Source organism: Corythoichthys intestinalis, chromosome 15 (genome assembly GCF_030265065.1).
Source record: "Corythoichthys intestinalis isolate RoL2023-P3 chromosome 15, ASM3026506v1, whole genome shotgun sequence".
NCBI lineage: Eukaryota > Metazoa > Chordata > Actinopteri > Syngnathiformes > Syngnathidae > Corythoichthys > Corythoichthys intestinalis.
Window position 1 is genome coordinate 21,468,045 of NC_080409.1, and position 26,695 is coordinate 21,494,739.

Genomic DNA, 26,695 nt, shown 5'->3' on the forward strand with positions numbered 1-26,695 from the left:
CTTTTGTCCTGCCCATTTTTGGATTTTTGTGTAAAATGATAATGATTTAATTTTGTTTTCCATTCTCTTTTGTGTTTTTTCAGTGCAAGCAAAATAAATGAAGATATTACTACCAAAGCATTTGTAATTGCAATCATTATCTGGGAGAAATTGAGCATTATCTGACAGAATTGCAGGGGTGCCAATAAATCATCATCTATTTTGACAGTCAATAAACTGTTTAGAGACATTGTTGACCTCAAAATTGCCTAAATATTCCAATTATATTTCCCTTAAAAAATAGTGGGAAACAATATATAATCTTTTTTTATTATTATTATTATTATTATTATATTCTTTTGTCATATATTTATTTCTTCATTTCCATGTTATCTTTGATTCATTTACATTTGTTAATTTGAAAATGAAGGCAACATCAAATGAATAAACAGTCATAACAAAAGATGAAAACAATGAATATTTTCTGTTTTCTGGACTACAGAAATTTCACATCAATTTTAATTTAGCAAAAAACATGAAGTCGATGCACATTGACTTACTTTCCCCGGCCACACAAACTGAAGCAGCGGGCTGGCTCAGTCCCAGTGGCCCCTAGTTTGGCACCCCATACTTAGATCAATACACTTCATCACGAATTATATAAAGAGGGCCTGAACCACCACTAAATTTGTCCTCTGCATTTATCCACTGACAGGAGTGAACGGAGTGATCACACATACAGTAGTTCGTAGCACACACTGATGTAGGGGGGTGACTTAGCCCCCTAAGTGTCATGATCTGTATTTTGTTTGAATTAAATCATTTTGTTTCATGCTGCTACTTTTTCATGTCACCAGCTCACATCTTTAATACTTTCCATTGCCCCTGGCTCATCAGTCCCTTCCCACAGGTTAACAAATCAGCTTTTCTTAGGGCACTTGTCTCATGTCCAGGTGTTGTCAGTTTTCTTACATTTATTTCCTTTGTTTCTGTAAAGGGACAGACCAATACGAATGAAAGACAGTTTTTCAAAGCATTTAAGTGTGGAAATTACAAATTTCTTAGACCTTTCATAATGGAAAACATAGTCCTTAACAACGACACTACCTACTGTACAAATGCAGACATTTTGTGATTTAAGTTATACTGAACTAGATACACACAAATAGACTTTAACATAAGCGTATATGATAATGAGTATTAATGACATCACAAGTAAGCACGGGCAATCTGGGATAATTGTATTTGACTGGCTAAACAGGGATCCAAGCGAACATTTTTTACTAGGATCACAGTGGCCCCTGACTTAAAATTTTAGAGGCGCAGGCAAAAGATTCAGGGACACAAGCTGTAAATCGACATGCAATGTTTTCCTCTTTTTCAATGTTTAACTGATAAATACTTTCATAATAAATGCATAGAACTACAAACTCATTAATCTGTATTTTATTCTCTATCAGTTTTGACATCAACAAGTGTACCGCGTAAGAATTAGGTTAACATGGGAATTTTCTTCTATTTTTGCCACTGTCACCTGGCACTACAACTAATCAGCAACTGATTTAATAACTAGAAACTGCAATTTCGGGAGAAATTACACCTGGGTCTTTCCTCTGTGGAGATACAAATTTTAGCCCCACTCAGGTGTAGCAATAGAATGGACAGTAAAACCAGTCAATGGCATTAAACAAAGTAAATGTCATTAGAAATGATTGGGAGAATTGGACGTCCATGTCCGTCAATGGCAGCACCCTCCATAAGTGTCAATAGAATTGTGGAAGTTTGGGGGAAACGTCCTATTGATATCTAGTCATTTTCTGTTGATATGGGGAAAAAAAAAAATCCCAATTGAAAATGAATGGGAAAAATTTTGGACGTCCATGGACGTCAATGGTATCAACTTACGTAGGCGTCAATGGAATCCAAGTACATTGGCATCAATAAAATGAAAAAACATAATTAAATGCCATTAGAAATGAATGGGAAATTTGGACGTCCATTGACGTCAATGGCATCACCCTCCATAAGCACCAAAAGAATTGGGGAAGTTTGAGGGAAACGTCCTATTGATATCTAGTCATTTTCTGTTGATTTTGGTGGAAAAAAAAATTTCCCATTGAAAATGAATGGGAAAAATTTTGGACGTCCATGGACGTCAATGGTATCAACATACATAGGCGTCAATGGAATCCAAGTACATTGGCATCAAAAGAATGAAAAAACATGATAAAATGCCATTAGAAATGAATGGGAAATTTGGACGTCCATGGCCGTCAATGGCGGCACCTTTCATAAGCGTCAATGGAATTGGGGAAGTTTGGGGGACACGTCCTATTGATATCTATTCATTTTCTGTTGATTTGGGGGGGGGAAAAAAATTCCCATTGAAAATGAATGGGAAAAATTTTGGACGTCCATGGACGTCAATGGTATCAACTTACATAGGCGTCAATGGAATCCAAGTACATTGGCATCAATAGAACAAAAAAACATGATAAAATGCCTTTAGAAATGAATGGGAAATTTTGACGTCCATGGCCGTCAATGGCGGCACCCTTCATAAGCGTCAATGGAATTGGGGAAGTTTGGGGGACACGTCCTATTGATATCTAGTCATTTTCTGTTGATTTGGGGTAAAAAAAAAAAATTCCCATTGAAAATGAATGGGAAAAAATTTGGACGTCCATGGACGTCAATGGTATCCACTTACATAGGTGTCAATGGAATCTAAGTACATTGGCATCAATAAAATGAAAAAACATGATGAAATGCCATTGGAAAGGAATGCAAAGATTGGACGTCCGAAAAAAAAAATTCCGGACGTGTCGGTACTTGAATGGTGCCGATCGGTCAAGCGGTTCAGGCTGCGCAGCGCGCCGAAGGATTCCCATTCAAAAAAAAAAACAGAATAACATATAGGGAGGAAGTTGTAGAAGCTAATGATCGACAAATCACCTGCGAGAACACTGGTCAACCCCGAAAGTGACATCGACACGCCAAACTTTTCCAACATGGAGGAGCATATCATTATAGCAGTGTGCGGCCAGCACATACGTTTTGATACCTCTTGGCCTGATATCTGGGACAAAAACAAAAAGCAGCAGTATAGGAAGTTGTTGGCGCTCAGAAAAGACTGGAAATTTTAAAATGCCAAATTCATAGCTAATAAGAGACGAGCGATGACGCACAAGCAGAGGGCTTTGCGTGTCGCTGCCACTTGCCGCTGCAGTCGCATCGCGCCCCGTGTGTTGGCTTTCAGCCACTTATTATATAGTCTTATAGTCAGAGGTGGGTAGAGTAGCCAAAAATTATACTCAAGTAAGCGTAGCGTTACTTCCAGATAATATTTTTCAAGTAAAAGTAGCCATCCAAAAATTTACTCAAGTACAAGTAAAAAGTATTCGTTGATAAGTATACTCAAGTAATAAGTAACATTGAGTAAATGCCTAGAATATGAATTTTTGTTAAATAATGTTAGATTTTTTCTCACCTATAGGAACTATAGGTTATTATTATACTGTATTATAACCTATTAAATGACCATGTTAGGCCAAAAGATGACACATAAATCGTCGAATTCAGACCAGAACAACACTTGAAACAACATCCATACTTCAATCTTAAAATATGAGTAACCGTTTTCTCGGCGGCACGGTGGCTGAGTGGTTAGCACGTCTGCCTCACAGTTCTGAGATCAAGGGTTCAATCCCGGGCTTCAGCCTTCCTGTGTGGAGTTTACATGTTCTCCCCGTGCCTGCGTGGCCTGCGTGGGTTTCCTCCGGGAACTCCGGTTTCCTCCCACATCCCAAAAACATGCATGGTAGGCTGATTGAACACTCTAAATTGTCCATAGGTGTGAGTGTGTGCGTGAATGGTTGTGTGTCTCCTTGTGCCCTGCAATTGGCTGGCAACCAATTCAGGGTGTCCCCTGCCTACTGCCCGAAGTTAGCTGGGATAGGCTCCAGCACCTCCGCGACCCTCGTGAGGAATAAGCGGCATGGAAAATGAATGAATGAATGAATAACCGTTTTCTCTTAATTGTGCCTTATTGAGGTGACTATGTCAACCATTAGTTCTTTAGGACCACATTACCATGCTGATACAGTATTTTGAACCACTTTTGGAATTGTTTTGATTCCTTTTGGGTGGGCCTTTATGCACTGTCAAGTGATAAAAATTTGACTGAAATTAAATGTAATTTTCTTGTGGAAAAAAAACACAAAGACTAAAAATATATATATTTCACCCGTCCTAAGAGCATGAGCACTCTCTAGTAGAGAAAAAAAATTGTTACCTTTCATTGGTATAGTGGAGCATGTGGTTATTGTCGTGACGTCTCATTGGTGAAAATGAGAGCGCCTCTGTCGGCTTCTCTGGGAAAAATAAAGTCAATATGTACGTAGAATAAAGAGGAAAAATGTAACAACTCTATAGTGTAGCCCAAATTAGAGGAGTAAGAGTACCGTCTTGCGTCGTAAAATGACGCTAAGAATGATGTTTTTCTCAAAATGTTACTCAAACAAATGTAACGGAATAAATGGAACACATTACTACACACGTCTGGTTGTAGTTACTTATTGTCCTTTTCGCCATTGTTCGCAAGTGCTCTCAAGTTTTCGCACGATCACAATTATAACCTGCTCTACCTTCCTTTACTTCTGTTTTACTCTTCCTTGGCCAACCAGCTCGTTACATTACCGCCAACTAGTGGATTTAACCGTGAAGCAGTTTGTCAGCTAAAAAAAAATGCAATGTTACTGGTCGCGCATATGTGAGTAGATGAAAAAAAAAATACTCGCAATGGCTTTAATTTTAGTCGCAAAATTCTACCATTTGGTCGCAGTCTGGAGCCCAGCTAAGATAGTGCCAGCATTGATCAAATGTGTGCCCCCATATTGGTCAGCTACTTCCTGGAAATACTGGCTTTTATTTATGTTTTTCACAATTGCACATTAGAAAAGTGAAAATTGAAAGTGAAACGTGATTTTCAATTTCTTAAACAAGCTTCTATCTGTTGTTATGCACATGATAGAGATGTTGTCTGCTCGTTTAAAGGGTACCATGGATAGAAAGACATGTAGTTCTTAAAAGATAAATGTTAGTACGCGTTATGATAATTTAAATATTAAACCCCCTCTTAACGTTTTTGTTTTAATAAAATTTGTAAAAAATTTTAATATATAGTTTATAATAAATATATAATATTTAAATAACAAAATTAACTCGTAGCTCGCCATTGTTTTGACATCGCAAGGCGGTGACGTCACATGGGCTCTCTGCTGTACTTCCACAGGGTCACTCTTTAACTATGAAAGGTAGTGATTTAAACACATTCAATACACGACAAGGTGTAAATGGTGAGTTTTAAATTAATTAGAGATCAAGCCAATGAATGCGTTTTGTCCCTCGACTGACGCCGTAGCTCCATGTTTTACTACGGGTATATTGTACTTTACGTTCATTTGAATGTTGTCTTCATAACGTACATGACTCCCAGCATCATAGTTTGTTTATTGTGACTGAATATATCCATCCAGTGTATTTGTTGAGCTGAACGAGTTGCTAAAATGTTTGAATTGAGTTTGACCAAAGTCTGAGTAAGTTTTATGTGAATTTTGCATATCTATTTTGATTGTGAATGCCAGTTCTCTTTGCATTGTTGTTTAACTGTGTGAGAATAGGGCCTCATTAACACAGATTGAAGCACTTTTCTTTTTGTGAACATTATTTTTTTTGGAGAGGTAGGAATATTATTTTTGTTGCATTTTCACTATATGATACTTATTTTTGTTGTGAAGGAGTTGCCAAAGGTTTTGCCAATAAACGGCACGGTCCAATGAATGCCTGTATCCACTTGCATTTATTCGCCTCTTAGATCTCAATGTGCAAAATAAGGCGTCATTGTAATCTGTTATAATACGCTTTTACATGACAAAAATAAGGTAAGACGTCATTTGACACCATTAGACGTCTCTGTAGAGGCAAACGTTTTCGTGTGTTGTGATGCAAGCCCCGGGCTATCAGCAGGGCTATCAGCAAAAATAATCAAACTGCTGTGTTTAAACACAATCATATGTAATCATATGTAAAGCACATGACAGCTCTGGATGCTAACTATCTCCATAATTATACTGGAATAAGTTGGATCACACAATAGTTTACTGTGAAGATCTGCAAACATATTTGACATCAAACAGTCTGCTGCTCTGTCACTAGAGCAGGAGAATGCTAGCTGGCACTAGCAAACTTGACACATGTACGCAACTCCTCTCATCCACTTTCTTTGGTGTTCATTTTACTGTTACTTCTCGTTTTGTGAAATATCGACAGGGCTGTCCTTCTCATTAATGTTCGGCTCGAGTTCGAATTGGACGGTCAGAACTGAACCAATGACTTGTTTATGTAGTTAAAGTGTGACTCTGCGGAAGTCCGGCAGCGATTCCATGTGACGTCACCGCCCTGCGACGTCAACAACAATGGCGACCTACCAGTTAAAATAATTTTACAAATGTTATTAAAACGAAAACATTAAGAGGGGTTTGAATATCAAATTATTATAACTTGTTAAAACATTTATCTTTTAAGAACTTCATGAGTAGCGGAATGGCCTCGCTTGTATATGGTGTCGGCGAAGACGGAAGGCAAAGACGCAAATCTCCGAATCCTGCCTCCAAAGTGGAAGGATTCGATTCAGGGGGTCACGGCGCATTCATATGAATGGAACCGCCTTCCCTTCGATGACGTAAACACTCGCACACGTCACATTGGGCGTGTGCAGTGGTGCTATTAAACATTAAAAACAGCAAACGGCGGAACGTCGGCTTTAATTTACTGTTTTGATAATATTTTTTTAATTTAAATATGTTGAATGTTTCCATTTTTCGTGCCTTTTGGAGCAAAAGAAAATGCCATTGCTTGGAGTGGGCGGGCATGTTTTCTTCCAGGTTGAGGAGCTTGACGGGGTCAAAGTGCATAATTCGCTGTCGCCTTGTAAATCTGCACCGCCCCCTAGGGCCTGGCATGAATACTACATCGTTTTCATTCGGAATTGCGACATTGTTCGAATAGAGACGGAACCATATAAATGCAAATTTGAAATTTTTCGTATTCTCGGAGAGTCACCATGTAAACGGCCCCTTACCGTTTAAGTCCTTTTGTTCATTTCGCTGATGTGATGTTGTTATTGTACCAGCCATATTATGATTCCTGTCGTGGTGAGTTTAGTCCCTTTGTTATTTTGAGCCCGTTTTTCTAGACTTTCAGTTAATTTCTGTTTTTTAGGACTGCACGTGCCTTGCTTGTCTTTTTGTGAAGATTTTGAGAATAAATACTTGTTTGTAGACTTGGCTGTGTGAACAAGCAATTTCAGACAATGGATGTATAGAGCAACGCTAATAAGAATATTCAGTTAAAGTAGTTGTTTTGATTTATCTATACTGTATTTACATAAAATGCTGCAGCAGTATGCAGTGTAAACATGACGGTAATTACAGTTCCCATCAAATCATTGTGTGGTACATGCATTCTTACCGGTGCGTGCCAATTATAGAATAATACTGTATATTGTCTTTTGTCTATTGACCTTCTCAAATTATGCACCTTAAACACAGAAACAACAAAATAAAGAAAGCCATACACTTGCTCGTCTGACTAAGGCTCACATTTTTAAGGGATTGGCTCACAGTCAGCCAGTGAGGCTATCCAATCCCTCATGGATTTTTGGAGGCTATCACCATGGAGACGGTGCTCTGCCACACGTGTCTATAGATTCTGCTGCTGGATAAAGGCCAAAAGATCTAGTGTATAGACTGCGTTTCAATTCTATGGAGAAACAACATTGAGCTGGGGTTGTAGAAAAGCTACGATTTGGGCAATATACAGTATTGGACTGCATAAATTGGTTATATACACTTTAATATTTTCAGGTGGTAATGCACTGGAGAAAAAGGGGACAGGTGAGGTGATGGAGAGGTACAGTGTGAGACGGTTGGGTGGTGGGAGAGAAGGTTTAAAGAAAGAATGAGGGAGGGAAAATCTGCAGTGAGAAGGGGGAAGAGACAGCCTCGTCCTTGTGTCATGGAGACAAATAACATGTGATGCTAATGACTGGCTAAAGCTTTTGCCCCTGCTGAGAAGAGCCGCTAATATGACTGCTAATAAAGGTGCCGTGCAACACTGCCGCATTCCAGCAGTCACTCAACTGTCACACAAAATTAGCCAAACGGGAGCCCTTCATCTCCTGCCTCTCCCTTCTCCTGTCTCACATTAAGGCTCCACAAATGGGCTTCCCTTTCCAGAAGTGTTATTTCTGCATGTAAGAGCCACTTTCTCACAGTGTAATAGAATTTGTTCCATCCCATAATGCTCAGGGTAGCCACTCCATAAAATATGAAGTGGTCTTTTCGCCTTGCGAAGCCTTCCTTTGATTGGTCCCTCTCCTGAACACACCCCTTTGAGGATTACCCAAGGGGATACAATTTTAAGTGACACTCTGAATAATAGAGAGAGATTTTGCTTTGATTTGTAATTTTTATTCATTTAGTGGGTTATTTTAATCAGTCAAACTTTACTGTCAATATTTTTATTGTGTTTAAGCCCAGTCTCTTGAAGCAGATTTTCTCTTAGAATTGCGTCTTTGAATTAGTGAAATGTGTGAATGGCGAACTAAGGCTAGATTCTTAATGCACAATTCCAATTTTTTGTCATATCTGTTTTTTTTTGCGTGCCTGTTCAGACTACCGTGGTCCATTGAGCACATTCAGGTATTACGCATGTGCACTAACTCGCAGTCTGACACGTGCTGCGCAAACTGACCCGCATGCGCAGAAGCATCAAAACATCAAAACAAATGACTACACATGCTGGCTCTGCATCATTCTAGGGTGATCATATTTTGATTTCCAAAAAGAGGACACAAATAACAGACTTATAACTAGTCTTATATTCAAAGTTTACATGGATTGAATGAATGCACCATATGTGTGTGCGTTGTGCATGCACGCACACGCATACGGTCAGTTTGCACGGACTCTCGGCCATGTAAGCAATATTGAAATACAGTACTGCTCATTTACAATACAGAAAGAAACCCGAGCATTCTCAGGCTTGACCTCCCATTTTATTTTTTTTCCGACTGTTGTCAAGCCTCCCTCTTCTCAAAAAGCCGACATCAAGCTAGGCGCTAACGCTACTGTACAGCTACATCGCTGCTGTCCTCCGTGCCTCTCGGTCTTTGCTGACGTAATTGCTACATAAATTTGGATTGGGGAGACTTGGCAGTTCAGACCGCAGCCACATTCTGGAAAAATGCCCGGATCGGATTCTAACCACATACAAAAGTGACCCAGATCGGATTTGAAATGGTCCACTTTTATGCGACTTGTCCCGTTCAGACAGTCAAATTAATGCCTTGAGTCGGAAAAACACGAAAAAATCGGATTTCTGCGTTAGGACCTGTAGTATGAACCTAGCCTAACAGTATGCAGTGGTTTGCTATGCATCTGGAATGGTCTCTAGACCAGTATTTTTCAACAACTGTGCCGCGGCTCACTACTGCGCCGTGGTGTAGTGTCTGGTGTGCCATGGAAAATAATTCACTTTTACCTAATTGATGTAAAATCGCAAATGTGCTATTGCTGAAGTTCTCTGTGCTGTGGTCGTGTAATACTCTACCATATCAGAAGGTGGTAAAAGGTAGTTAATTACAGTAGTACCTCGACATACGATGCTTTCGACATCCGACAGCATTGCAATTGCCTTCGTTTTCTCGCAAGACCGACAGATGTCGGATTTTCTTGTGAGAGAAATCAACATGGGTTCCAAGTTGTTCGAGCAGGTGGTGAAATAAGAAAAAAGGTGATGGTGACATGTTGGGGTTGGGAGTCAGGACAATCATTGGTATTGCATTGAACAAGGTGTGTCCAAACTTTTGGCCTGTACTGTATATACAGTATATGGCAGAAAACACTCAGGTGACTTGAAGTTCTGCTCTGAGACCCCCAATTTGGCCAACTTTCAAAATTCTTCGATATGCATTAGTGATACATCATTGGAAAGCTTAAAATCTCAATTTTCTGGGGGAAGAAAATTTTTGAACAGGAGGGCATTTTTAAAAAAGAGAGTAGACTTAAAGACGCCACGATTTTAACGAGATATTATCGCGTACTTACCTTGTTTCAATCCAAAAACTCCATGTAGCATGTATCACCGAGTGTCAAGACACAGCTGTGAATGGCCACAGCCGGATTTTTCTGGGTTTTATAGGTGAAACATGGTGATATAACAAGGGTCACGATGCAGAAATCGCGGACAACAAGGAGTGATCGAGATTTTCTTTTTCATATATTTACCCTTTTAAATGTTATTTTAAATTTTTTGTTGTTGTTTGGATGGAATATTTATCATCTAAAATATTGGGGGGAAATGCGACAGTAACGAAAAAAATACAATTAAGCGATAGTTATGAGGTAGATATCCGTGACTTTTTTATAGACGCCAAATTTTTCATTGTGATGTAATTTGTTTAAAAGTTTAAAATGTGTGAGTGAATAATTTTTTTGAAGTCGTTTTTTTTTTTTTTTTTTTTTTTTTAACGAAATATTAGACATTAATTAAAGACTCTAGGCTACAAGTGGGGAGAACAAGTATTGATTTGAGTGTATCAAATACTTGTTCTCCCCACTGTAAAAATGACAGACGTTTCGAATAATAAATATGATTACTTATTTTCTTTTTATGGCTAGGTTGAAACAAAAGCGGTTGCGCGACGTCTGTAAACGGGGGTTTCCAGGGTAAAACGGTAAAAAATTAAAAATAATTTGGGGGCTTATTACGCCATGAATTTGCTATGGCAGCGTATACACATATTGCTCTATCAAACACAACAGTTCTTTTGGCTTAAAATACAGCAGTTTGTTTTAAAGAGGGGTGCAAGAGCAGAAACTGCTTTTTCAACCTTGTCTTTGTTTTCCGCCATATACGTCTTGACACTGTTCGTGTTCAATCCTCAGTTCAAGCTTAGTTGTTGAAGCTTTTGAAAGCTTAGGTTTAAAGTAATTCTAAATATCCATGTCGCCTCCTCAGCTGTAGTTTTGGTTAAGCAAAGCAAAGGACCGTCTCCCAGGTGCTAGTCACGTAATCTATTCGAAAAATAATTTGGACCCATCATGAAATATTTTGAAGCATTCTTGTTCATTTCGTTCATTTTTGTTGTTTGTTATATTGCTTTGCAACTTTTATAGACAACATTTTAACGGCTAGGTATTTATTTTTAAGGGGAAGTTCAGAATTTTTGACATTAGCCTTATTTTCGAGTTTAATTAGTCATTGGAGTTGTAGTTTTTCAATTATTTGTTAGTTTCAAGGCTCCGGAGTGGCTAAGCTAGCACAAGTCAATGGTTGTGGAAATAAACTCCATCGACTAATTAAACCACCGCTAGCTCGAAGATTAAGCCTTATGTGAAAAAGTCAATTACATGCGATGACATTTTTCTGTTGTCATTCTTATGTTGAGGTAGCAAAGGGAGAAAAATTGGTAAAAAGTAACTGATAAATTACTTTTAAAGTAACTTCGGCACTTTGATAATAATCAGGAAAGAAACTTCATTACTTTTTTGAGACATAATCTGTAATCAAATTACTTTTTCAAGTAATCTGTGATAACACTGGGTATAAGGCAATATAGTGAAAGCTATATTTCTTTGGGATTTTCCATAGATTTTGAGGAATTGGACATAGCAGGATTAACTTTCACCAGGCATGCAAGGATACCTACTCCATTACAACAGGAGCATGTGTCACTGAATAAAAATATAATTACGTATAAAATATGTTATTCTTTGTGTTTGTTTAATTTCTATTTAATAAACAACTTTATATTAGTTAATACGGTCTACAGAAATTCATTTTTACATTTTTTTTGCTGATAATGTGCATAGGAATTTTTTAAAGGGAAAAAAAAGTGTGCCTAAACTCAAAATAGGTTGAAAACTGCTCTAGACTGCTGGGCACACAAATTCTCACATTAGTACAATTTATGACAATTGTCAACGATTATAGACAATTTAGTGTCTTTATTATGCCTACAATGCTTGTTTGGGGGGAAGAGAGAGGAAGCTAGAGTGTCCAGGAGAAATCCATAACCGCATGGGAAGAACAGGAAAACAACATGTAGTATTGTACATGCTAAGATTCAAACCCAAAACCTCAGAAATGTAAGGCAGATATGTTGACCACAAAATCTACGTACAGGCTGCCTTTAATGTTTGATTTTCAAGTGAACGACAGTAACCCACTGTCGACCAGTAGATAACAGCAATGTATTTACAATGACGCGCTGTAAATTTGACTGCGAAGGAAGAATGAGAACAGGATTTGTTTTGGCACACCCCAGTTTTTGAATGTCACCATCCTCTTCTGTCTTTTAATGCAGAATTAATTTTGAGATGATACATTTGTTGCTTTGTAAAAAATAATACTTGTGATTTCATAAAATTTAAATAGGGTGTTTCCAAATAGCGGATTTCACTTATTGCAGGGGTGATCTAGATTTTAGAACAAAGCTGTCATGACGGACGGGATTACTGTCTATTGATTCCTCTTAGCTTATGTCATTTTCTACACAATCATAGTGGGAAGATATTTATGTTACCAAGTCTATATTTTTTTACTTCAAATTTATTATTGCTTTAAATGAAAATAAATCATGTCAACGCCCTGTTATTTGAGTGGGCTGGAATGTAGCTGGCATGAAGAATGCTGCATCCAAGGTCACACCGTGACAGCATCAGGGAACGTAGGATGGAGTGTGGAGGCTTCCTGTTGTTTAGTCATCAGTGGGGTTTGGGAGCATTCGGGCAAATATTTCTCTCCCTGTTTCATAACAAGCTGACAGCTCAGGGACATAAGGACACCTGAGACCCGAGATGCCCTGTTGCCAACACAGCGGGATTAAAAATCATTTACATAACACTTTCTGTAGCTTCAAATTGAGCTTGATCATTTGAACTATAGGAGCCAAGTATATTTAAACATAGAGGCATTGTTGTATGTTGAATGTTAAGCAGTGTTGGGAATAACGCCGTTACATAACGGCGTTATTTTTTCAGTAACGGGGTAATCTAACTAATTATTTTTTTCCGCCGTTACCGTTACTGACTGTCAAAATTGGTGCGTTACTTACTCTGAATAAATTGAAGAAACTACCAGCCGTAGCGAGTCTACTCTGCTCTGTTTATTTGTCATCCAAGACTTGGGGTGCGTTCAGGTTTGAGAATAGCGCACGTACTTCTTATGACCCCAGGCTGTTTGTCCCTGCTCATTCAATTAGACAATGCTTTCCAAAGCTTGCTAACGTTTCTGTGTTTGCTACACCTGAATGCTAGCCTCGTTCCCATCCCCCACTGTCAGACAGCAAGAATGCTGCTTGAGCACATCTTGAGCACGGCAGACGCTTTGAGGGTGACGGGAGGAGTAGGGGGACGAGGCTATCTGAATGCACCCCCTGGATAGATGCGATGGAAGTGATTGTGATTGGCTGAGGGTTAGAGACATGTGTCATGGTAAGCCAATCAGAGCCGGTGTTTTCACACACAAACCGGAACAGCGTGTGCGGCAAACACACACACGCAAAACAGATGCAGAGTGATATGATGGCAGAGCATTCTGAGGAAAATGTGTCCTTTACGAGGTGGCGATATTAACACTATTTCAAGTTGGTCGAAATTAAAGGAAAGAACGTGCATGTAAAGTGTAATTTATGTCCCGGAGCAAAGCTTTTGTCGACATCTGTGGTAAGCAATTCAAATCTGCTGAAGCACCTAACATCTACACACACTACCACAAAGCTAGTGGCGAAAAATCTTACTGTTTAGTTTTGTCGCACTTCAAGTGTAGGATAAATCTGTTGCTGGTGAGGTGCAATAAATATTACAAGGATGTACAACACAACTACCTGTCTGTTCTTCTCTATTCAACTGACTCGAATACTGCTCAGAAAATTTCAAATTCTTTGACATAGAACAACTTCTTTTCAAAGTAACGGAAATAGTTACTTTCCCTGGTAACTAGTTACTTTTACTATAGAGCAATTCAGTTACTAACTCAGTTACTTTTTGGAAGAAGTAGTGAGTAACTATAACTAATTACTTTTCTAAAGTAACGTGCCCAACACTGATGTTAAGCAAGAGCCTTATTTGGTTTGCATAACAGTCAACTCAAACTGGCAAGTATACTTGACTTGTTTTAATGACACAAGAAACAACTTGAAGTGTTCCTGATTTTCAATAAATTAGAGGAGCCAATTATAAGAATTCAATGCTTTATTTTATTTATTTCTATGGGTCATGGAAGAGCATAAGTACAGTCAGAGCAGCCAGAGTCAAAACTATGCTTGGCCTTGAGGCAGCCTTTCATTTTTCATTGGAGATGATGTTTTCATGCATAAACCTATAATAAATCTTTTTATGCCTTTTTAATTTTGGTGAAACATGGATGTCGTAAAGTAATATATGTAAAACCATCATAAAGCTCCATTCCCATCCCTCGACCCCATCCCGCTCAACCTGTTCTCTTCTCCTGCCTTGGCAGCAGCAAACCTACTGGGTCCTGCCCTTGATTTATCTCGAGGGTCTTGGAATGGAGGAGCCTCGATGAGTGGCATTTTAATGTGATTTTGAGGTGTTTGGCCGAAAAGACTATTGATCACAGTGCTGCAACTTGCTTACACACGTGCATACCCACACACATGCTCGCACACCCACCACACAAGCACACACACCGTCCCACAGATCCTCATGCAGCCTTGGGGCACAGGCCTGGCTGTCAGGCAGGGAATGAGTTTCCGTGTGGGTTTGGATTAATGAAATAGGGCCCCTGGTTGCAGCAGAGGGGGCCAGGGGGTCAGACCATTAAGGAATCCCTGGGCAGGGTGAGATTGAGCCTGCCAGCGGAACGGACGCTGACTGACTGATGGACATCCAAGGAATGGGAGAGAGGAAAGGGAGAGAATGGAATACTCCACTAAGTCAAGTTTTCTGTTTTTTATATTTGGCCCAAGGACAGGTAAATTTTCTCGGAATCTAAACATTTTAATATTTTGTGTGTGAATATTTAAAGCATGGGACATTAGCTATCCTCCAATTCTGGAATGAGCCAAGATGGCAACTCCAAAAAAGACGAGGGCATGTGAGGGCACCGAATGAGAAATATGTCATGTTGCTCCATGAAATCAAGCATTAATGTAGGGTAAATTTTCACCTTGTCACTGTCCCTAAACTGAGCAAGTTCTGTTCTGTAGTTAGGATTTCATTGTTCCTTATAGAATAACATCTTTACAGATTTCTAGCTGCCCTTGTTGCCGTCATTGTTTGTCACCCCAAAGTACCCATTCTTTTTTTTCCCTTTTTTTTTAAACAAAGCATGTCATAGTCTACCGATCCAAACAGTACTGCGGCAAAAAAAAAATTGTAGTGAAGTATAGCAAATGATGAGAAAGAAGCTCTACACATTCCCCAAAAATATTTACATACAGTATTCAATGTTGTACTCACATACAGTACGCAAGCTTTTGCCATTTACACAGTCGAGATATTTTTTGTGTAAAAGTCGAGCTGGGCCAGGGGAAATATCCAGAGGTTGTGTGAGCGTTTGTAAAATAGCAGCCAAGGGATATTTCACAGCCGAGTGAACGTGCCCAAAACGTGTTTAGCTCTGAGCTTGGGAAAGGGCTTTATTTGATGGCCAAAACACTCAGGGCTCATCATAATTCTGTATGTTGCTTTTGTTCAAATGTGCACGTGTGCGCACTCTTATTCAGAAGGCAAAAAGGAAAACATATTCCAAAATCATATATACAGTATGATGGTGTGTTTGGAGCTAGGGGGAGTGAAATACTGTATTTTAAGACCTTGTGGTTGACAAAGCTACAACAAATACAGTGTGCAGGTGATCTGATTAGGATGTTTGAGCTTGCTGTAAAAAGTAGCCTGGTAAAATGTATTAAAATCTAACACCACAATGATGCCTTTCTCCCATTTTGTCACAATTCTAAACATTCAGTTGTCTTTTGATGTGCTGGGTTCATGTCAGAACAAAGGCATATATTTTGGTACCTCGACATACGATCGCTTCGACACACGATCTTTTCGACATCCAATGTAAAATTTGACTCGCCATTTGTTTCTACATCTGACGACATGCGCGAAATACACCGCGTTTTCCCACAAGACGGACGCACGGCGGATTTTCTTGTGAGAGAAATCAACATGGGTTCCAAGAAGGTTATTGCAGGTGGTGAAAAAAGTAGGGCTGTCAAATGATTAAAATTTTTAATCGAGTTAATTACAGCTTAAAAATTAATTAATCGTAATTAATCGCAATTAATCGCAATTCAAACCATCTATAAAATATGCCATATTTTTCAGTAAATTATTGTTGGAATGGAAAGAAAAGACACAAGATGGATATATACATTCAACATACGGTACATAGGGACTGTATTTGTTTATTATAACAATAAATCAACAAGATGGCGTTAACATTATTAACATTCTGTTAAAGTGATCCATGGATAGAAAGACTTGTAGTTCTTAAAAGATAAATGTTAGTACAAGTTATAGAAATTTTATATTGAAACCCCTCTTAATGTTTTCGTTTTAATAAAATTTGTAAATATTTCAATCAAAAAATAAACTAGTAGCCCGTCATTGTTGATGTCAATAATTACTTACACAATGCTCATGGGAGCTGAAGCCTATAAAATCAGTCGCACCCAAGCGCCAGCAGAGGGCGGCAAAACTCCATAAAACACAACATGTGGGCATTTCACTGTACTGTCATTTAAATCTGTCTGAGCGGGGCTGGATGAGTTAACTGCGTCAAATATTTTAACGTGATTAATTTAAAAAATTAATTACCGCCCGTTAACGTGATAATTTTGACAGCCCTAGAAAAAAAGTGATGCTTACCATTGAAATGGAGATGGAAATGATAGAAAAATATGAGTGTGGTGTGCGCGTCTGCGAACTGACTCGACAATACGGCCGTAGAATGTGAACGATCTCGACGGTCCTCCTTCGACCTCTGTTCGCCAGTCTATATAAGTTAAGGTGACAATTATTATTGTGGTAACATCGCCAAAGAAATAGCCAGATTCATCAGGGTTCAGTGTTGTTTTTGGCAGCCATTTTTTAATTTTCGTCTTAGCCTTAATCTTTTTGGATGAAAATACTGATTAGTCTTTGTCATATTTTAGTCATTTCAAAATGTGTCACTGTCAAGTTTTAGCAAACGAAAACTCATACAAATTTCGTCTGGTTTTATGACAATTCTCAAACTTTTCGTCTATAAACTTCAAAAGTTTTAGTCCATGAAGAAATAAATAAATAAATAAAAATGTTCAACAATTTCATATTACGAATGAACATGACAGACGAGCATATAACTGTAGACTCTACAAGGATATCACCAATTTCATGATGTTTTGCTAACATGAACGGTATGCTAATGCTACAAGTTACTTTAGTGTGTGATGACCACTTAGTACAGACCTTTCAAGGCTAAAGCAACATGGCATATCTAGCATAGCAAAACTTATTATTACTGATAGCTACATGCTTCTGTTTGCTTGATTTTCTAATAGTCATGTGACTTTACACGTAAGCACACTGGCTGTACTTTCTCAAAGCGGGCTGAAAAGGTTTACATTTTTTTTGTTCCATTAAAAAAAAACGAATTCACCGACATGGTCAAAGTTAGTCGGTCATCGTGAACCATCTTGGTAACGATAAATTTTCGATAAACCGCCCGGCTCTAGATACAAATTACCGTAATTTCCCGAATATAACGCGCACTTTTTTCCCAAAATTTACTCGTAAAATCATGGGTGCGTGTTATTCACGGGTACAGGGACGGAGACAGAAAAAAATTCATCATGATTCATGTTCCATTGTAAGCATGGTCTAGCACAATATTACCTAATCCGAACGATAGTGATATAATAATCAAGTTTCATGTGGTAAATAATCGTTTTCATGATATTTTTCACATCTAATAAAATTATAATGTTTTTTTGTACTATTTGTTTGTTATTTGCTGGTACATTTTTCTAACCTTTGCGTTGCAACATGCCGGCACACGGTGATGTTGTCTTGAAGAGAATGTATACGGCGATCCGTTTCGTATAAATGTTGGCCGTTGGGCGAGCTAGGACAGGAGTCTGAGAAAGAGTGTCGAACCACTGAGCCAAGCCGCGTTGTTTTAACTACATTGAAACTCACAAAGGAACAACGTAGGTCTTGCACGCAAATCGCGGGGCATTTGTTTACTTCTGGCTGTTCCCTTAACTAAACTCTTCCCCCCGGGAACTACACAACTTGCCAACATTAGTTCCGCTGGTGAATTCTGTTAAAACTCGCTACAACGCCTAACTTTGCGAAAATTATTATCGTATACTGTGAGCAATTTTACCACAGAAAATTAATATTCTATTTTTTTTTTTTTAAATATTTGACAAAAGGATAAAAAAATGCTGCAACCGCGTACTTTATAAAAGTTCGAGACACGAGACTCATATTTATTTGGGCTAAAATTAGGGTGCGCTTCATACACGAGTTCAAGGATTTTCCCTAGATTTTACAGGTAAAGTTGGGGTGCGCGTTATACACGGGTGCGCCTTATATTCGGGAAATTACGGTCATTTCGTATCTTGAGGTGCCACTGTATTTCAATTTGAATTGCTGTGCAACCTGCTTGAATTTGCATTTGTGTTGCATCGATACTGTTGCTAGTATCGGTATCGGTACCGATACAGCGCTAAAATGGCTAAATCTGTATGAAGGAGTTCAACGATATAATGTTCTGATGGTGCAAAATAAGTATTCTTCAAGATCTACTTTCCAACCGCCAGTCGCCAGAGATGGCTGCCATTAAACTACATGCACCGCCATTAAAAAATAGAAGCATTTTCCGCCATTTCCAATACAATGATAGACGTCCAATTGTGTGGCATCTAATCATCCTTCTGCTGTTAATTTGTTTATTTGTATGAGTCTATCACAAGTACACATCCAACCCATTTGACGTAAGAGGGTGGTGGCACTACCTCTTCAAATGGATTGGACATCTAGCGCCACCAATGGTAGCCAAAGAGGTAAAGGTAAAGAATTAAATCTACTCTTCCTCTGGCCGAGATGCCTCCTTCCACCAATGAGTTTATCACTAGTAGACATCCAGTCCATTTTGAAGTGGGTAGGGTGGCAGTGAATGAATGGTTATTCATTCGCTTCCACGTCAAATGATTTGGATGTCTATTGCTGTCAATGGCAGCCAATGAGTTAAGCAGTGTCTTACCACGCCATGATAGCATTTATTTTACATTAATGTGTGTATGCAGTAATTTAGTATTACAGGAAAAAAAGATATATATACTGTATATATATATATATATTTTTTTTTTTTTTTTTTTTTTTTTAAGTGGTGTCGGTACAGCATTTGCATCGGCTGATACCACCCAGCCAGGTATGGAAAGCCAAAAAATGGTTTTGGTGCAACACTAGTTTGTATAGCGTAGCACCTGAAAAACCCCCGCAGATAAATGCACATTTATGTCCAGGTACGTCAAAGAGCTAATGGCGGCACTCTCTTATCTCTCCTTTGCAGTGTGTATGGATGCCCTGTGGCCAAGAAGAGAAAGAGTCTAGACAGAACAACCTTGGAGACCTCCCCCAAGAGAAGCACCTACCTAGATGACATGGACAACTCTACAATGGAAGAATGCTACGAGACAGACGGAACCGAAGAGATGGACGACAGGGAGGAAGAAGAGGAGGGAGCGCTAGAGGAGGACGAGGAGGAAGAGGGGGGTGAGGTGGAGGAAATTGAAGGCTATATGGACTACAACGAAGACCAGATGGAGCATGGGGAAGGCGAGATGGGAAGAGGGGAGGGTGAGGAAGAGGTAGATGTGGAGGAAGAAGACATTGACGAGGAAGGGAGGGTGGAGGAGGAAGAGGAGGAAACAGTGGCAGTGGAAGACTATGAAGAGGGAGAAGAGGAAGAAGGAGAGCAAAGGCAAGGTGAGTCAAATTGCAATTCACATCAGAAAACTGTGCTGGAATTTAAATATGATTTTAAAAAAAGTTTCGCATTTGCATAATTTGCATATATTTATGCTTGTATTTACATATTTGATGGGCTGTGTGAAGTATTTGGAACTAGTCAACATGATGTTCAAACATTGTGTTTCGCATTCGTATGAGGAATGAGATCACTAACAACATTCTGGGAGAACAGCATGGCTGTGATCTCATTTTCCTTGGAGAGTTTTGTTTATATGATTCGTTCATTAATTCATTTACACATTTTACTTACATATAGAAATATCAAATATCTCATGTGATGCATCATTTATAGAATTTTTAACTTACTATACAGATATGCCATCTTAACCCTTTCATTTAGAAATTATGTTTTTTTTTTTTTTTTTTTTAATTTCCTAAACGTTTTTATTCCAACCATTCCATATATAAAGAACAGGGGTCTCAGACGTACAGCCAACGGCCCCGGTCCAAAATATTGGCCCGATATTTAAATTAATATTAAAAGTTAATAGTTTGTTAATATTTTGTGGCCCCAATTTGACATCAAATTGCACTATTAGTGTTTCCCTCATGCAAAAAAACCTGGCATGTTTGTTTGTTTGTTTGATTGATTGATTGATTGATTGATTGATTGATTGATTGATTGATTGATTGATTGATTGATTGATTGATTGATTGATTGATTGATTGATTGATTGAACCCTCCCAGTTGAAAGGGAATTTTTGCCGTCAACAGGTGTATGTTGACGGCAAAAATATGATATGAATTTCGCTCTATTATTAACTACCACAACACAAACTCTCTGAACAGAGTTTCAGTGAGTGTGTTAACCTAATGACAACTTTTCAATAGCTGTCCACTGATTACTGTCCCTGAAGGGTTAAATGACATCTAAACTCAGCCGGAACCTCTTTCACAATTATTTCCGAATTAAACGGCCATTCTTTACTTTCACTCACCTCAAGTCACTGCTAAATGGGAAGAATGATGTTAAACTAACAAAAGAAATATTGGCAAATTGGCATCAATCACCTATTTTCCCAGCATTTCGGGGTGGGGTATACCATGACCCGGCCAGTAGTCAAATACAGGGCATAAATAGAATAGTAATTCATTCATGCAAATATTAATTTCATCTCACGTGTATGTGTTTGGAATGAAAAAGAAGCCTAAGTACAGTGATCCCTTGCTACTACGCGCTTCAAACTTCACGCTCTCAGTCCATCACGGATATATTTTTTTTTAATAAAAAAAAATTTTTTTTTTAATTAATAAATACAGATGAGCTGTCCCGAGCCGATCTCACTCTCCCTCCCTCCTCTCTCTCCTTGCTCTTTGTTCGTCAGGCACTGCACTGGATTTGCTTATTAAATTTGACGATGATTGACAGACGTTTAGTTTTGATCTTTCCAGAGATGCTTGGAAGCCGAAACTTCAAAGCGCCGCATGCATCAATCATCGTTTAACTTGTTAAATAGTTGCTGCAACTCATTGTGTAAGTGAGCAGCTTGAGCGGATTTGAGTGGACTCACTGAATAAAGCATTCAATAAAGACAAGCATTTTTATACTTTATTGTTGTTTAAAAATAATTTTGTGGGACAGTAACATGTTTAAAAAACTTTATTATATATATATATATATATATATATGTACATATATACATACATATATATATACATATATACACACACACACACACATATATATATATATATATATATATATATATATATATATATATATATATATATATATATATATATATATATATTAGGGCTGTCAAACGATTAAAATTTTTAATCGAGTTAATTACAGCTTAAAAATTAATTAATCGTAATTAATCGCAATTAATCGCAATTCAAACCATCTATAAAATATGCCATATTTTTCTGTAAATTATTGTTGGAATGGAAAGATAAGACAAGATGGATATATACATTCAACATACGGTACATAAGGAGTGCATTTGTTTATTATAACAATAAATCAACAAGATGGCATTAACATTATTAACATTCTGTTAAAGTGATCCATGGATAGAAAGACTTGTAGTTCTTAAAAGATGAATATTAGTACAAGTTATAGAAATGTTATATTAAAACGCCTCTTAATGTTTTCGTTTTAATAAAATGTGTAAAATTTTCAATCAAAAAATAAACTAGTAGCCCTATTCTGTCCTCAATGTGTGTGAGTACACAAATTGACAGATAGCGAACATAAGTTCCAAAAAGAAATCAGATGGTGTGGCAAAGTTGCATGGGCTTTACTGAAGTCATCTCTTTTTGACAGGAGCACGTTTCTTGTATTTTTGTAAAACTGAAAATAACAAGGCAATGTGTCAATAACTTGCATAAATCACAAAATAACATAAAATGTACACACACGTGTCCATTTGAGCAGTAGCACTAGCCAATTAGCTCACAAGCATCTAACAATGTAACTGCATTTCACCATATATGTGAACAAATTCAAATACACATCATCAATAACTATCTAATGCTCATGAATATAAACAAAGGAGGAATACAACTCACAAGCGGTGCATGTATTAGACACAAACAGTGTGATGGGGCAATGAGAACTGCCACTGAATACTGGATGCGGACGTTAGCTGGTCTGAATAGCACTGTCTATTAGTGTGAGTTCGCGTCGACATATAACACGTCAGAAAAGCGCGCCGAAACCCAAATAATCAGATGCACTGAATCGCCAGCAGAGGGCGACATTACGCCACATAACATATGCAAGTCACACCCAAGCGCCAGCAGAGGGCGGAAAAACTCCATAAAACACAATTAACAAGTTGGCCTTTCACTGTACTGACATTTAAATCTGTCTGAGCGGGCCTAGTGCGTTAATTGCGTCAAATATTTTAACGTGATTAATTTAAAAAATTAATTAACGCCCGTTAACGCGATAATTTTGACAGCCCTAATATATATATATATATATATATATATATATATATATACTGGACTGTCTCAGAAAATTAGAATACACAATATTCTAATTTTCTGAGACAGTCCTGTATATTGTTCTATGTAAAGGACGTCAGCCAAGGTCGGCCCCCCACATTTTTACCACGCCAAATCTGGTCCCCTTTGCAAAAAGTTTGGACACCCCTGCTTTAAATGGTGGATTAATGTACAGGACTGTCTCAGAAAATTTGAATATTGTGTATTCTAATTTTCTGAGACAGTCCAGTATATACATATATATATATATATATATATATATATATATATATATATATATATATATATATATATATATATATATATATATATATATATATATATATATATATATATATATATATATATATATATATACAGGGGTGCACATAATTTTTTTGCCCAGGTTCTCAGAGGAGGACCTGGAGATGTGACTTGGTCCTCATTGAGCTTGAGAGCCGACCCGCCTGATGCAATAAATTTATGACAAGCTTTACTTAGAGCCAATTAACTTTGATTAATTATATTAACAATTAATGCTTGATTAACATCAACTGGCACAACAAAATTGCCATTACTTTGAAGTGAAATGTAAAGAAATAAAAAGCACCAATTCAAAATAAAGGGCATTATGCGGCTCCCACATTAACTCCAAGCCTTTTTTAAAAGTGGGATGTCCTCCTCATAAGACCTCATTGAACGTGCATGTTTAGCTTTGTAAAATGCAAGCAAAAACACGTTTGTCAGTGCATGTCGCTGTTCATTACCTTTATTCCGCCCTATTCCGCCACTTGTCCATAGGGCGAGTGGGGTCCTGTTTGACATTGATAGTTTGCTTAATTGCCACATGCTCTCTGTTTTTTTTCATGCTTTTCAAAGTTTGGATGGCTGAAATTCTTTGACCCTACATAAAATGTGCTGCTCTTTTCGGCGACATTGGGATTCTCACGGCACATTTTGTACCGCATTTCCGTGCGAGCATCATTTGCTTCTAGCCATAGTACCTCCTGTAGCCACTTTTCAGCAAAAGTCCTTTTTTTCGGTAGCTCCGGTGACATCTCTGTTGTCTGTCTTTTGACGGGGGTGGGGGAACAGGGAAGTAATTACTCAGTGTGGCCTACCTCTTTGACATTTTGAGAAGTTATTTTCTCGTGTCCGCCGCAAATACAGTGGTCAGCCATCGGTACGCAAAAGCGTATGGAAGCCGTTGAGGGCCAGCGCGTTTGTCTACGTCCAGTACGCATGCGCGCATGCGGACCACTTATGTGCACCCCTGTATATATATACATATATATATATATATATATATATATATATATATATATATATATATATATATATATATATATATGTATAGTGCGGAAAATATATATATATATATATTATAATTATAGTATATAATTAAAGAAACATGTCTAATATCTTTCCGACCCTAAATCTGAATAAATACGTTGAACACACCCATGGAAATATATTATAATTATAATATATAATTAAAGAAACATGTCTTATATCTTTCCAATCCTAAATCTGAATAAATACGTTGAACACACCCATGAAAAACTTTTTTTTTTGGGGGGGGGGGGGGCAAGGGATCACTATATTCTGAAAACTGTAACTTTAATGTTATAAGAACACAACTACAGAGGTTCAAACCTTGACTTCCTATTTGTGAGGCCGATATGCTAACAACTTCCACGCTTTGCAGTTGTAACCGTAGTCCTCTGCTTAAAAAAACAAAAACAAGTAGTTTTGCGACTGAGTTTGGTGAGACTTCTGGCCCATATGTTGCCCCCTGCCAACCCTTCAACCCCCCCATCTTCGTTGACGTGCTGAACACCAGATTTGGCAGGTTTCTCTCCAGCAGACTCTGCTTTGCACCCCCGCATCGCGATTGGACCTGACAGTGCCTTCAAGTCCAATTAAGAGAGAGAATCTGAGGGGGGAGTGTGTTAACCCCATTTGATGCTCAGCTCTACCCACCCAAAGTGTTGATGTGGTGCTCTTGTTATCTTGCAGGCATGTGAAAACACCAATGCAGACTGATTCATTCAGCAGACTCTTTACATGGCTCTACCATGAACAGTACTTTACCAGAAAATGTTTAACGCGGCGGCTGTCATTGACGCCGATAGACGTCCAGTCCATTTTGACTGGAATGGTTGCCAGCCGCCCAGTCAAATTTGATTGAACGTCTATTTCCGTCAATGGTGCTGAATAGATTAACACATAAATCCAAAATATTTCTGAAGTCATTAGAACTCATTGTAATCACTCAGCTCTGTAATCATAATGTCATTTGCTTGATTAGAATTTAATACCTTACAGCATTTTTAATTTGCAGTGTTTTCCCATAGAAGAGCAAAAGAAATCTTTCCAAATGCATCATTATTATTCTCCACATTCACCCTACGACAGCGGTTCCGGATTGTAGATTCCAATCACATAAACGTAATAGAGGTGACATCCTGGAGCTTCTGCTGTGTTCCTCTGTGGCATGTACATCTCTGTAGCTAATCCAAAGCCAATTCATAGCAGGATAGCGTCCCCGTTTCCTCCCTTAATCTGTTTCACTTCCACATTCCTTTTGTGTACTGTGATTGCTCTTCTAATTGCTTCCCTGCGCCATGTGTCATGCTATCGAAAATTAAACCCCACGAGTGCATGAGGCTTCTGTTAAAGAAGGCTAGTCCTGTCAAAATATGTGCTTGGTCATTTGTGACTGTTCCCTTCTTACCCGCGGAACAGTAATATCGCTTATCTTTGAATGTGGCATGTGTGTGCAAGTGCTCTTGTTTTTGAATGTGTGGGTGTATTTGTGCATAGGTGTGTGTGAGACACAGAGAGAGAGAGAGAAAGAGACAGAAAGAAAGACCCTTGGCAGCAGTTTCACAAATTACTGTATATATTAGTGGGTACATCTCTCATGCCACACAGAACCTTTTCAAGATTTCAAATGCCTGTTTGGGATCGTTGTCAATCTGAAAGACCCAGCCCCGTCTCATCTTCAATGCCCTTGCTGATGGAAGGAGATTTTCACTCAAAATCTCTCAATACATGGCCCCATTCATTCTTTCCTTTACACAGATCAGTCATCCTGGTCCCTTTGCAGAAAAACAGCCCCAAAGCATGATGTTTCAACCTCCATGCTTCACAGTGGGTTTGGTGTTCTTCAGATGCAGTTCAGTATTCTTTCTCCTCCAAACATGAGAACCTGTGTTTCTACCAAAAAGCTCTATTTTGGTTTAATCTGACCATAACACATTCTCCCAGTCCTTTTCTGGATCATCCAAATGCTCTCTAGCGAACGCAGACGGGCCTGGACGTGTACTGGCTTCAGCAGGGGGATACGTCTGGCAGTGCATGGCATTTGAGTCCCTGGCGGCGCATTGTGCAACTGATAGCAGCCTTTGTTACTGTGGTCCCAGCTCTCTGTAGGTCATTCACCAGGTCCCCCTGTGTAGTTCTGGGATTTTTGCTCACCGTTCTTGTTGTCATGTTGACGCCACGGGGTGAGATCTTGCGTGGAGCCGCAGCTCGTGGGAGATTATCAGGTGTCTTGTATGTCTTCCATTTTCTAATAATTGCTCCCACAGTTGATTTCTTCATACCAAGCATTTTACCTATTGTAGATTCAGTCTTCCCAGCCTGGTGCAGGTCTACA

The 26,695-nt window shown here is 38.5% G+C and overlaps 1 protein-coding gene across 6 annotated transcripts in view; it reads left to right on the forward strand.

Moving 5' to 3' along the window:
* myt1lb (myelin transcription factor 1-like, b) overlaps positions 1 to 26,695 on the forward strand; it is a 245,956-nt gene that overhangs the window by 145,685 nt on the left and 73,576 nt on the right. For all 6 annotated transcript variants that reach the window (XM_057860211.1, XM_057860209.1, XM_057860213.1 and 3 more), the window contains one exon: positions 19,636 to 20,051. In XM_057860211.1, the coding sequence (XP_057716194.1) occupies positions 19,636 to 20,051 (416 nt within the window). The remainder of the gene's footprint in view (positions 1 to 19,635; positions 20,052 to 26,695) is intronic.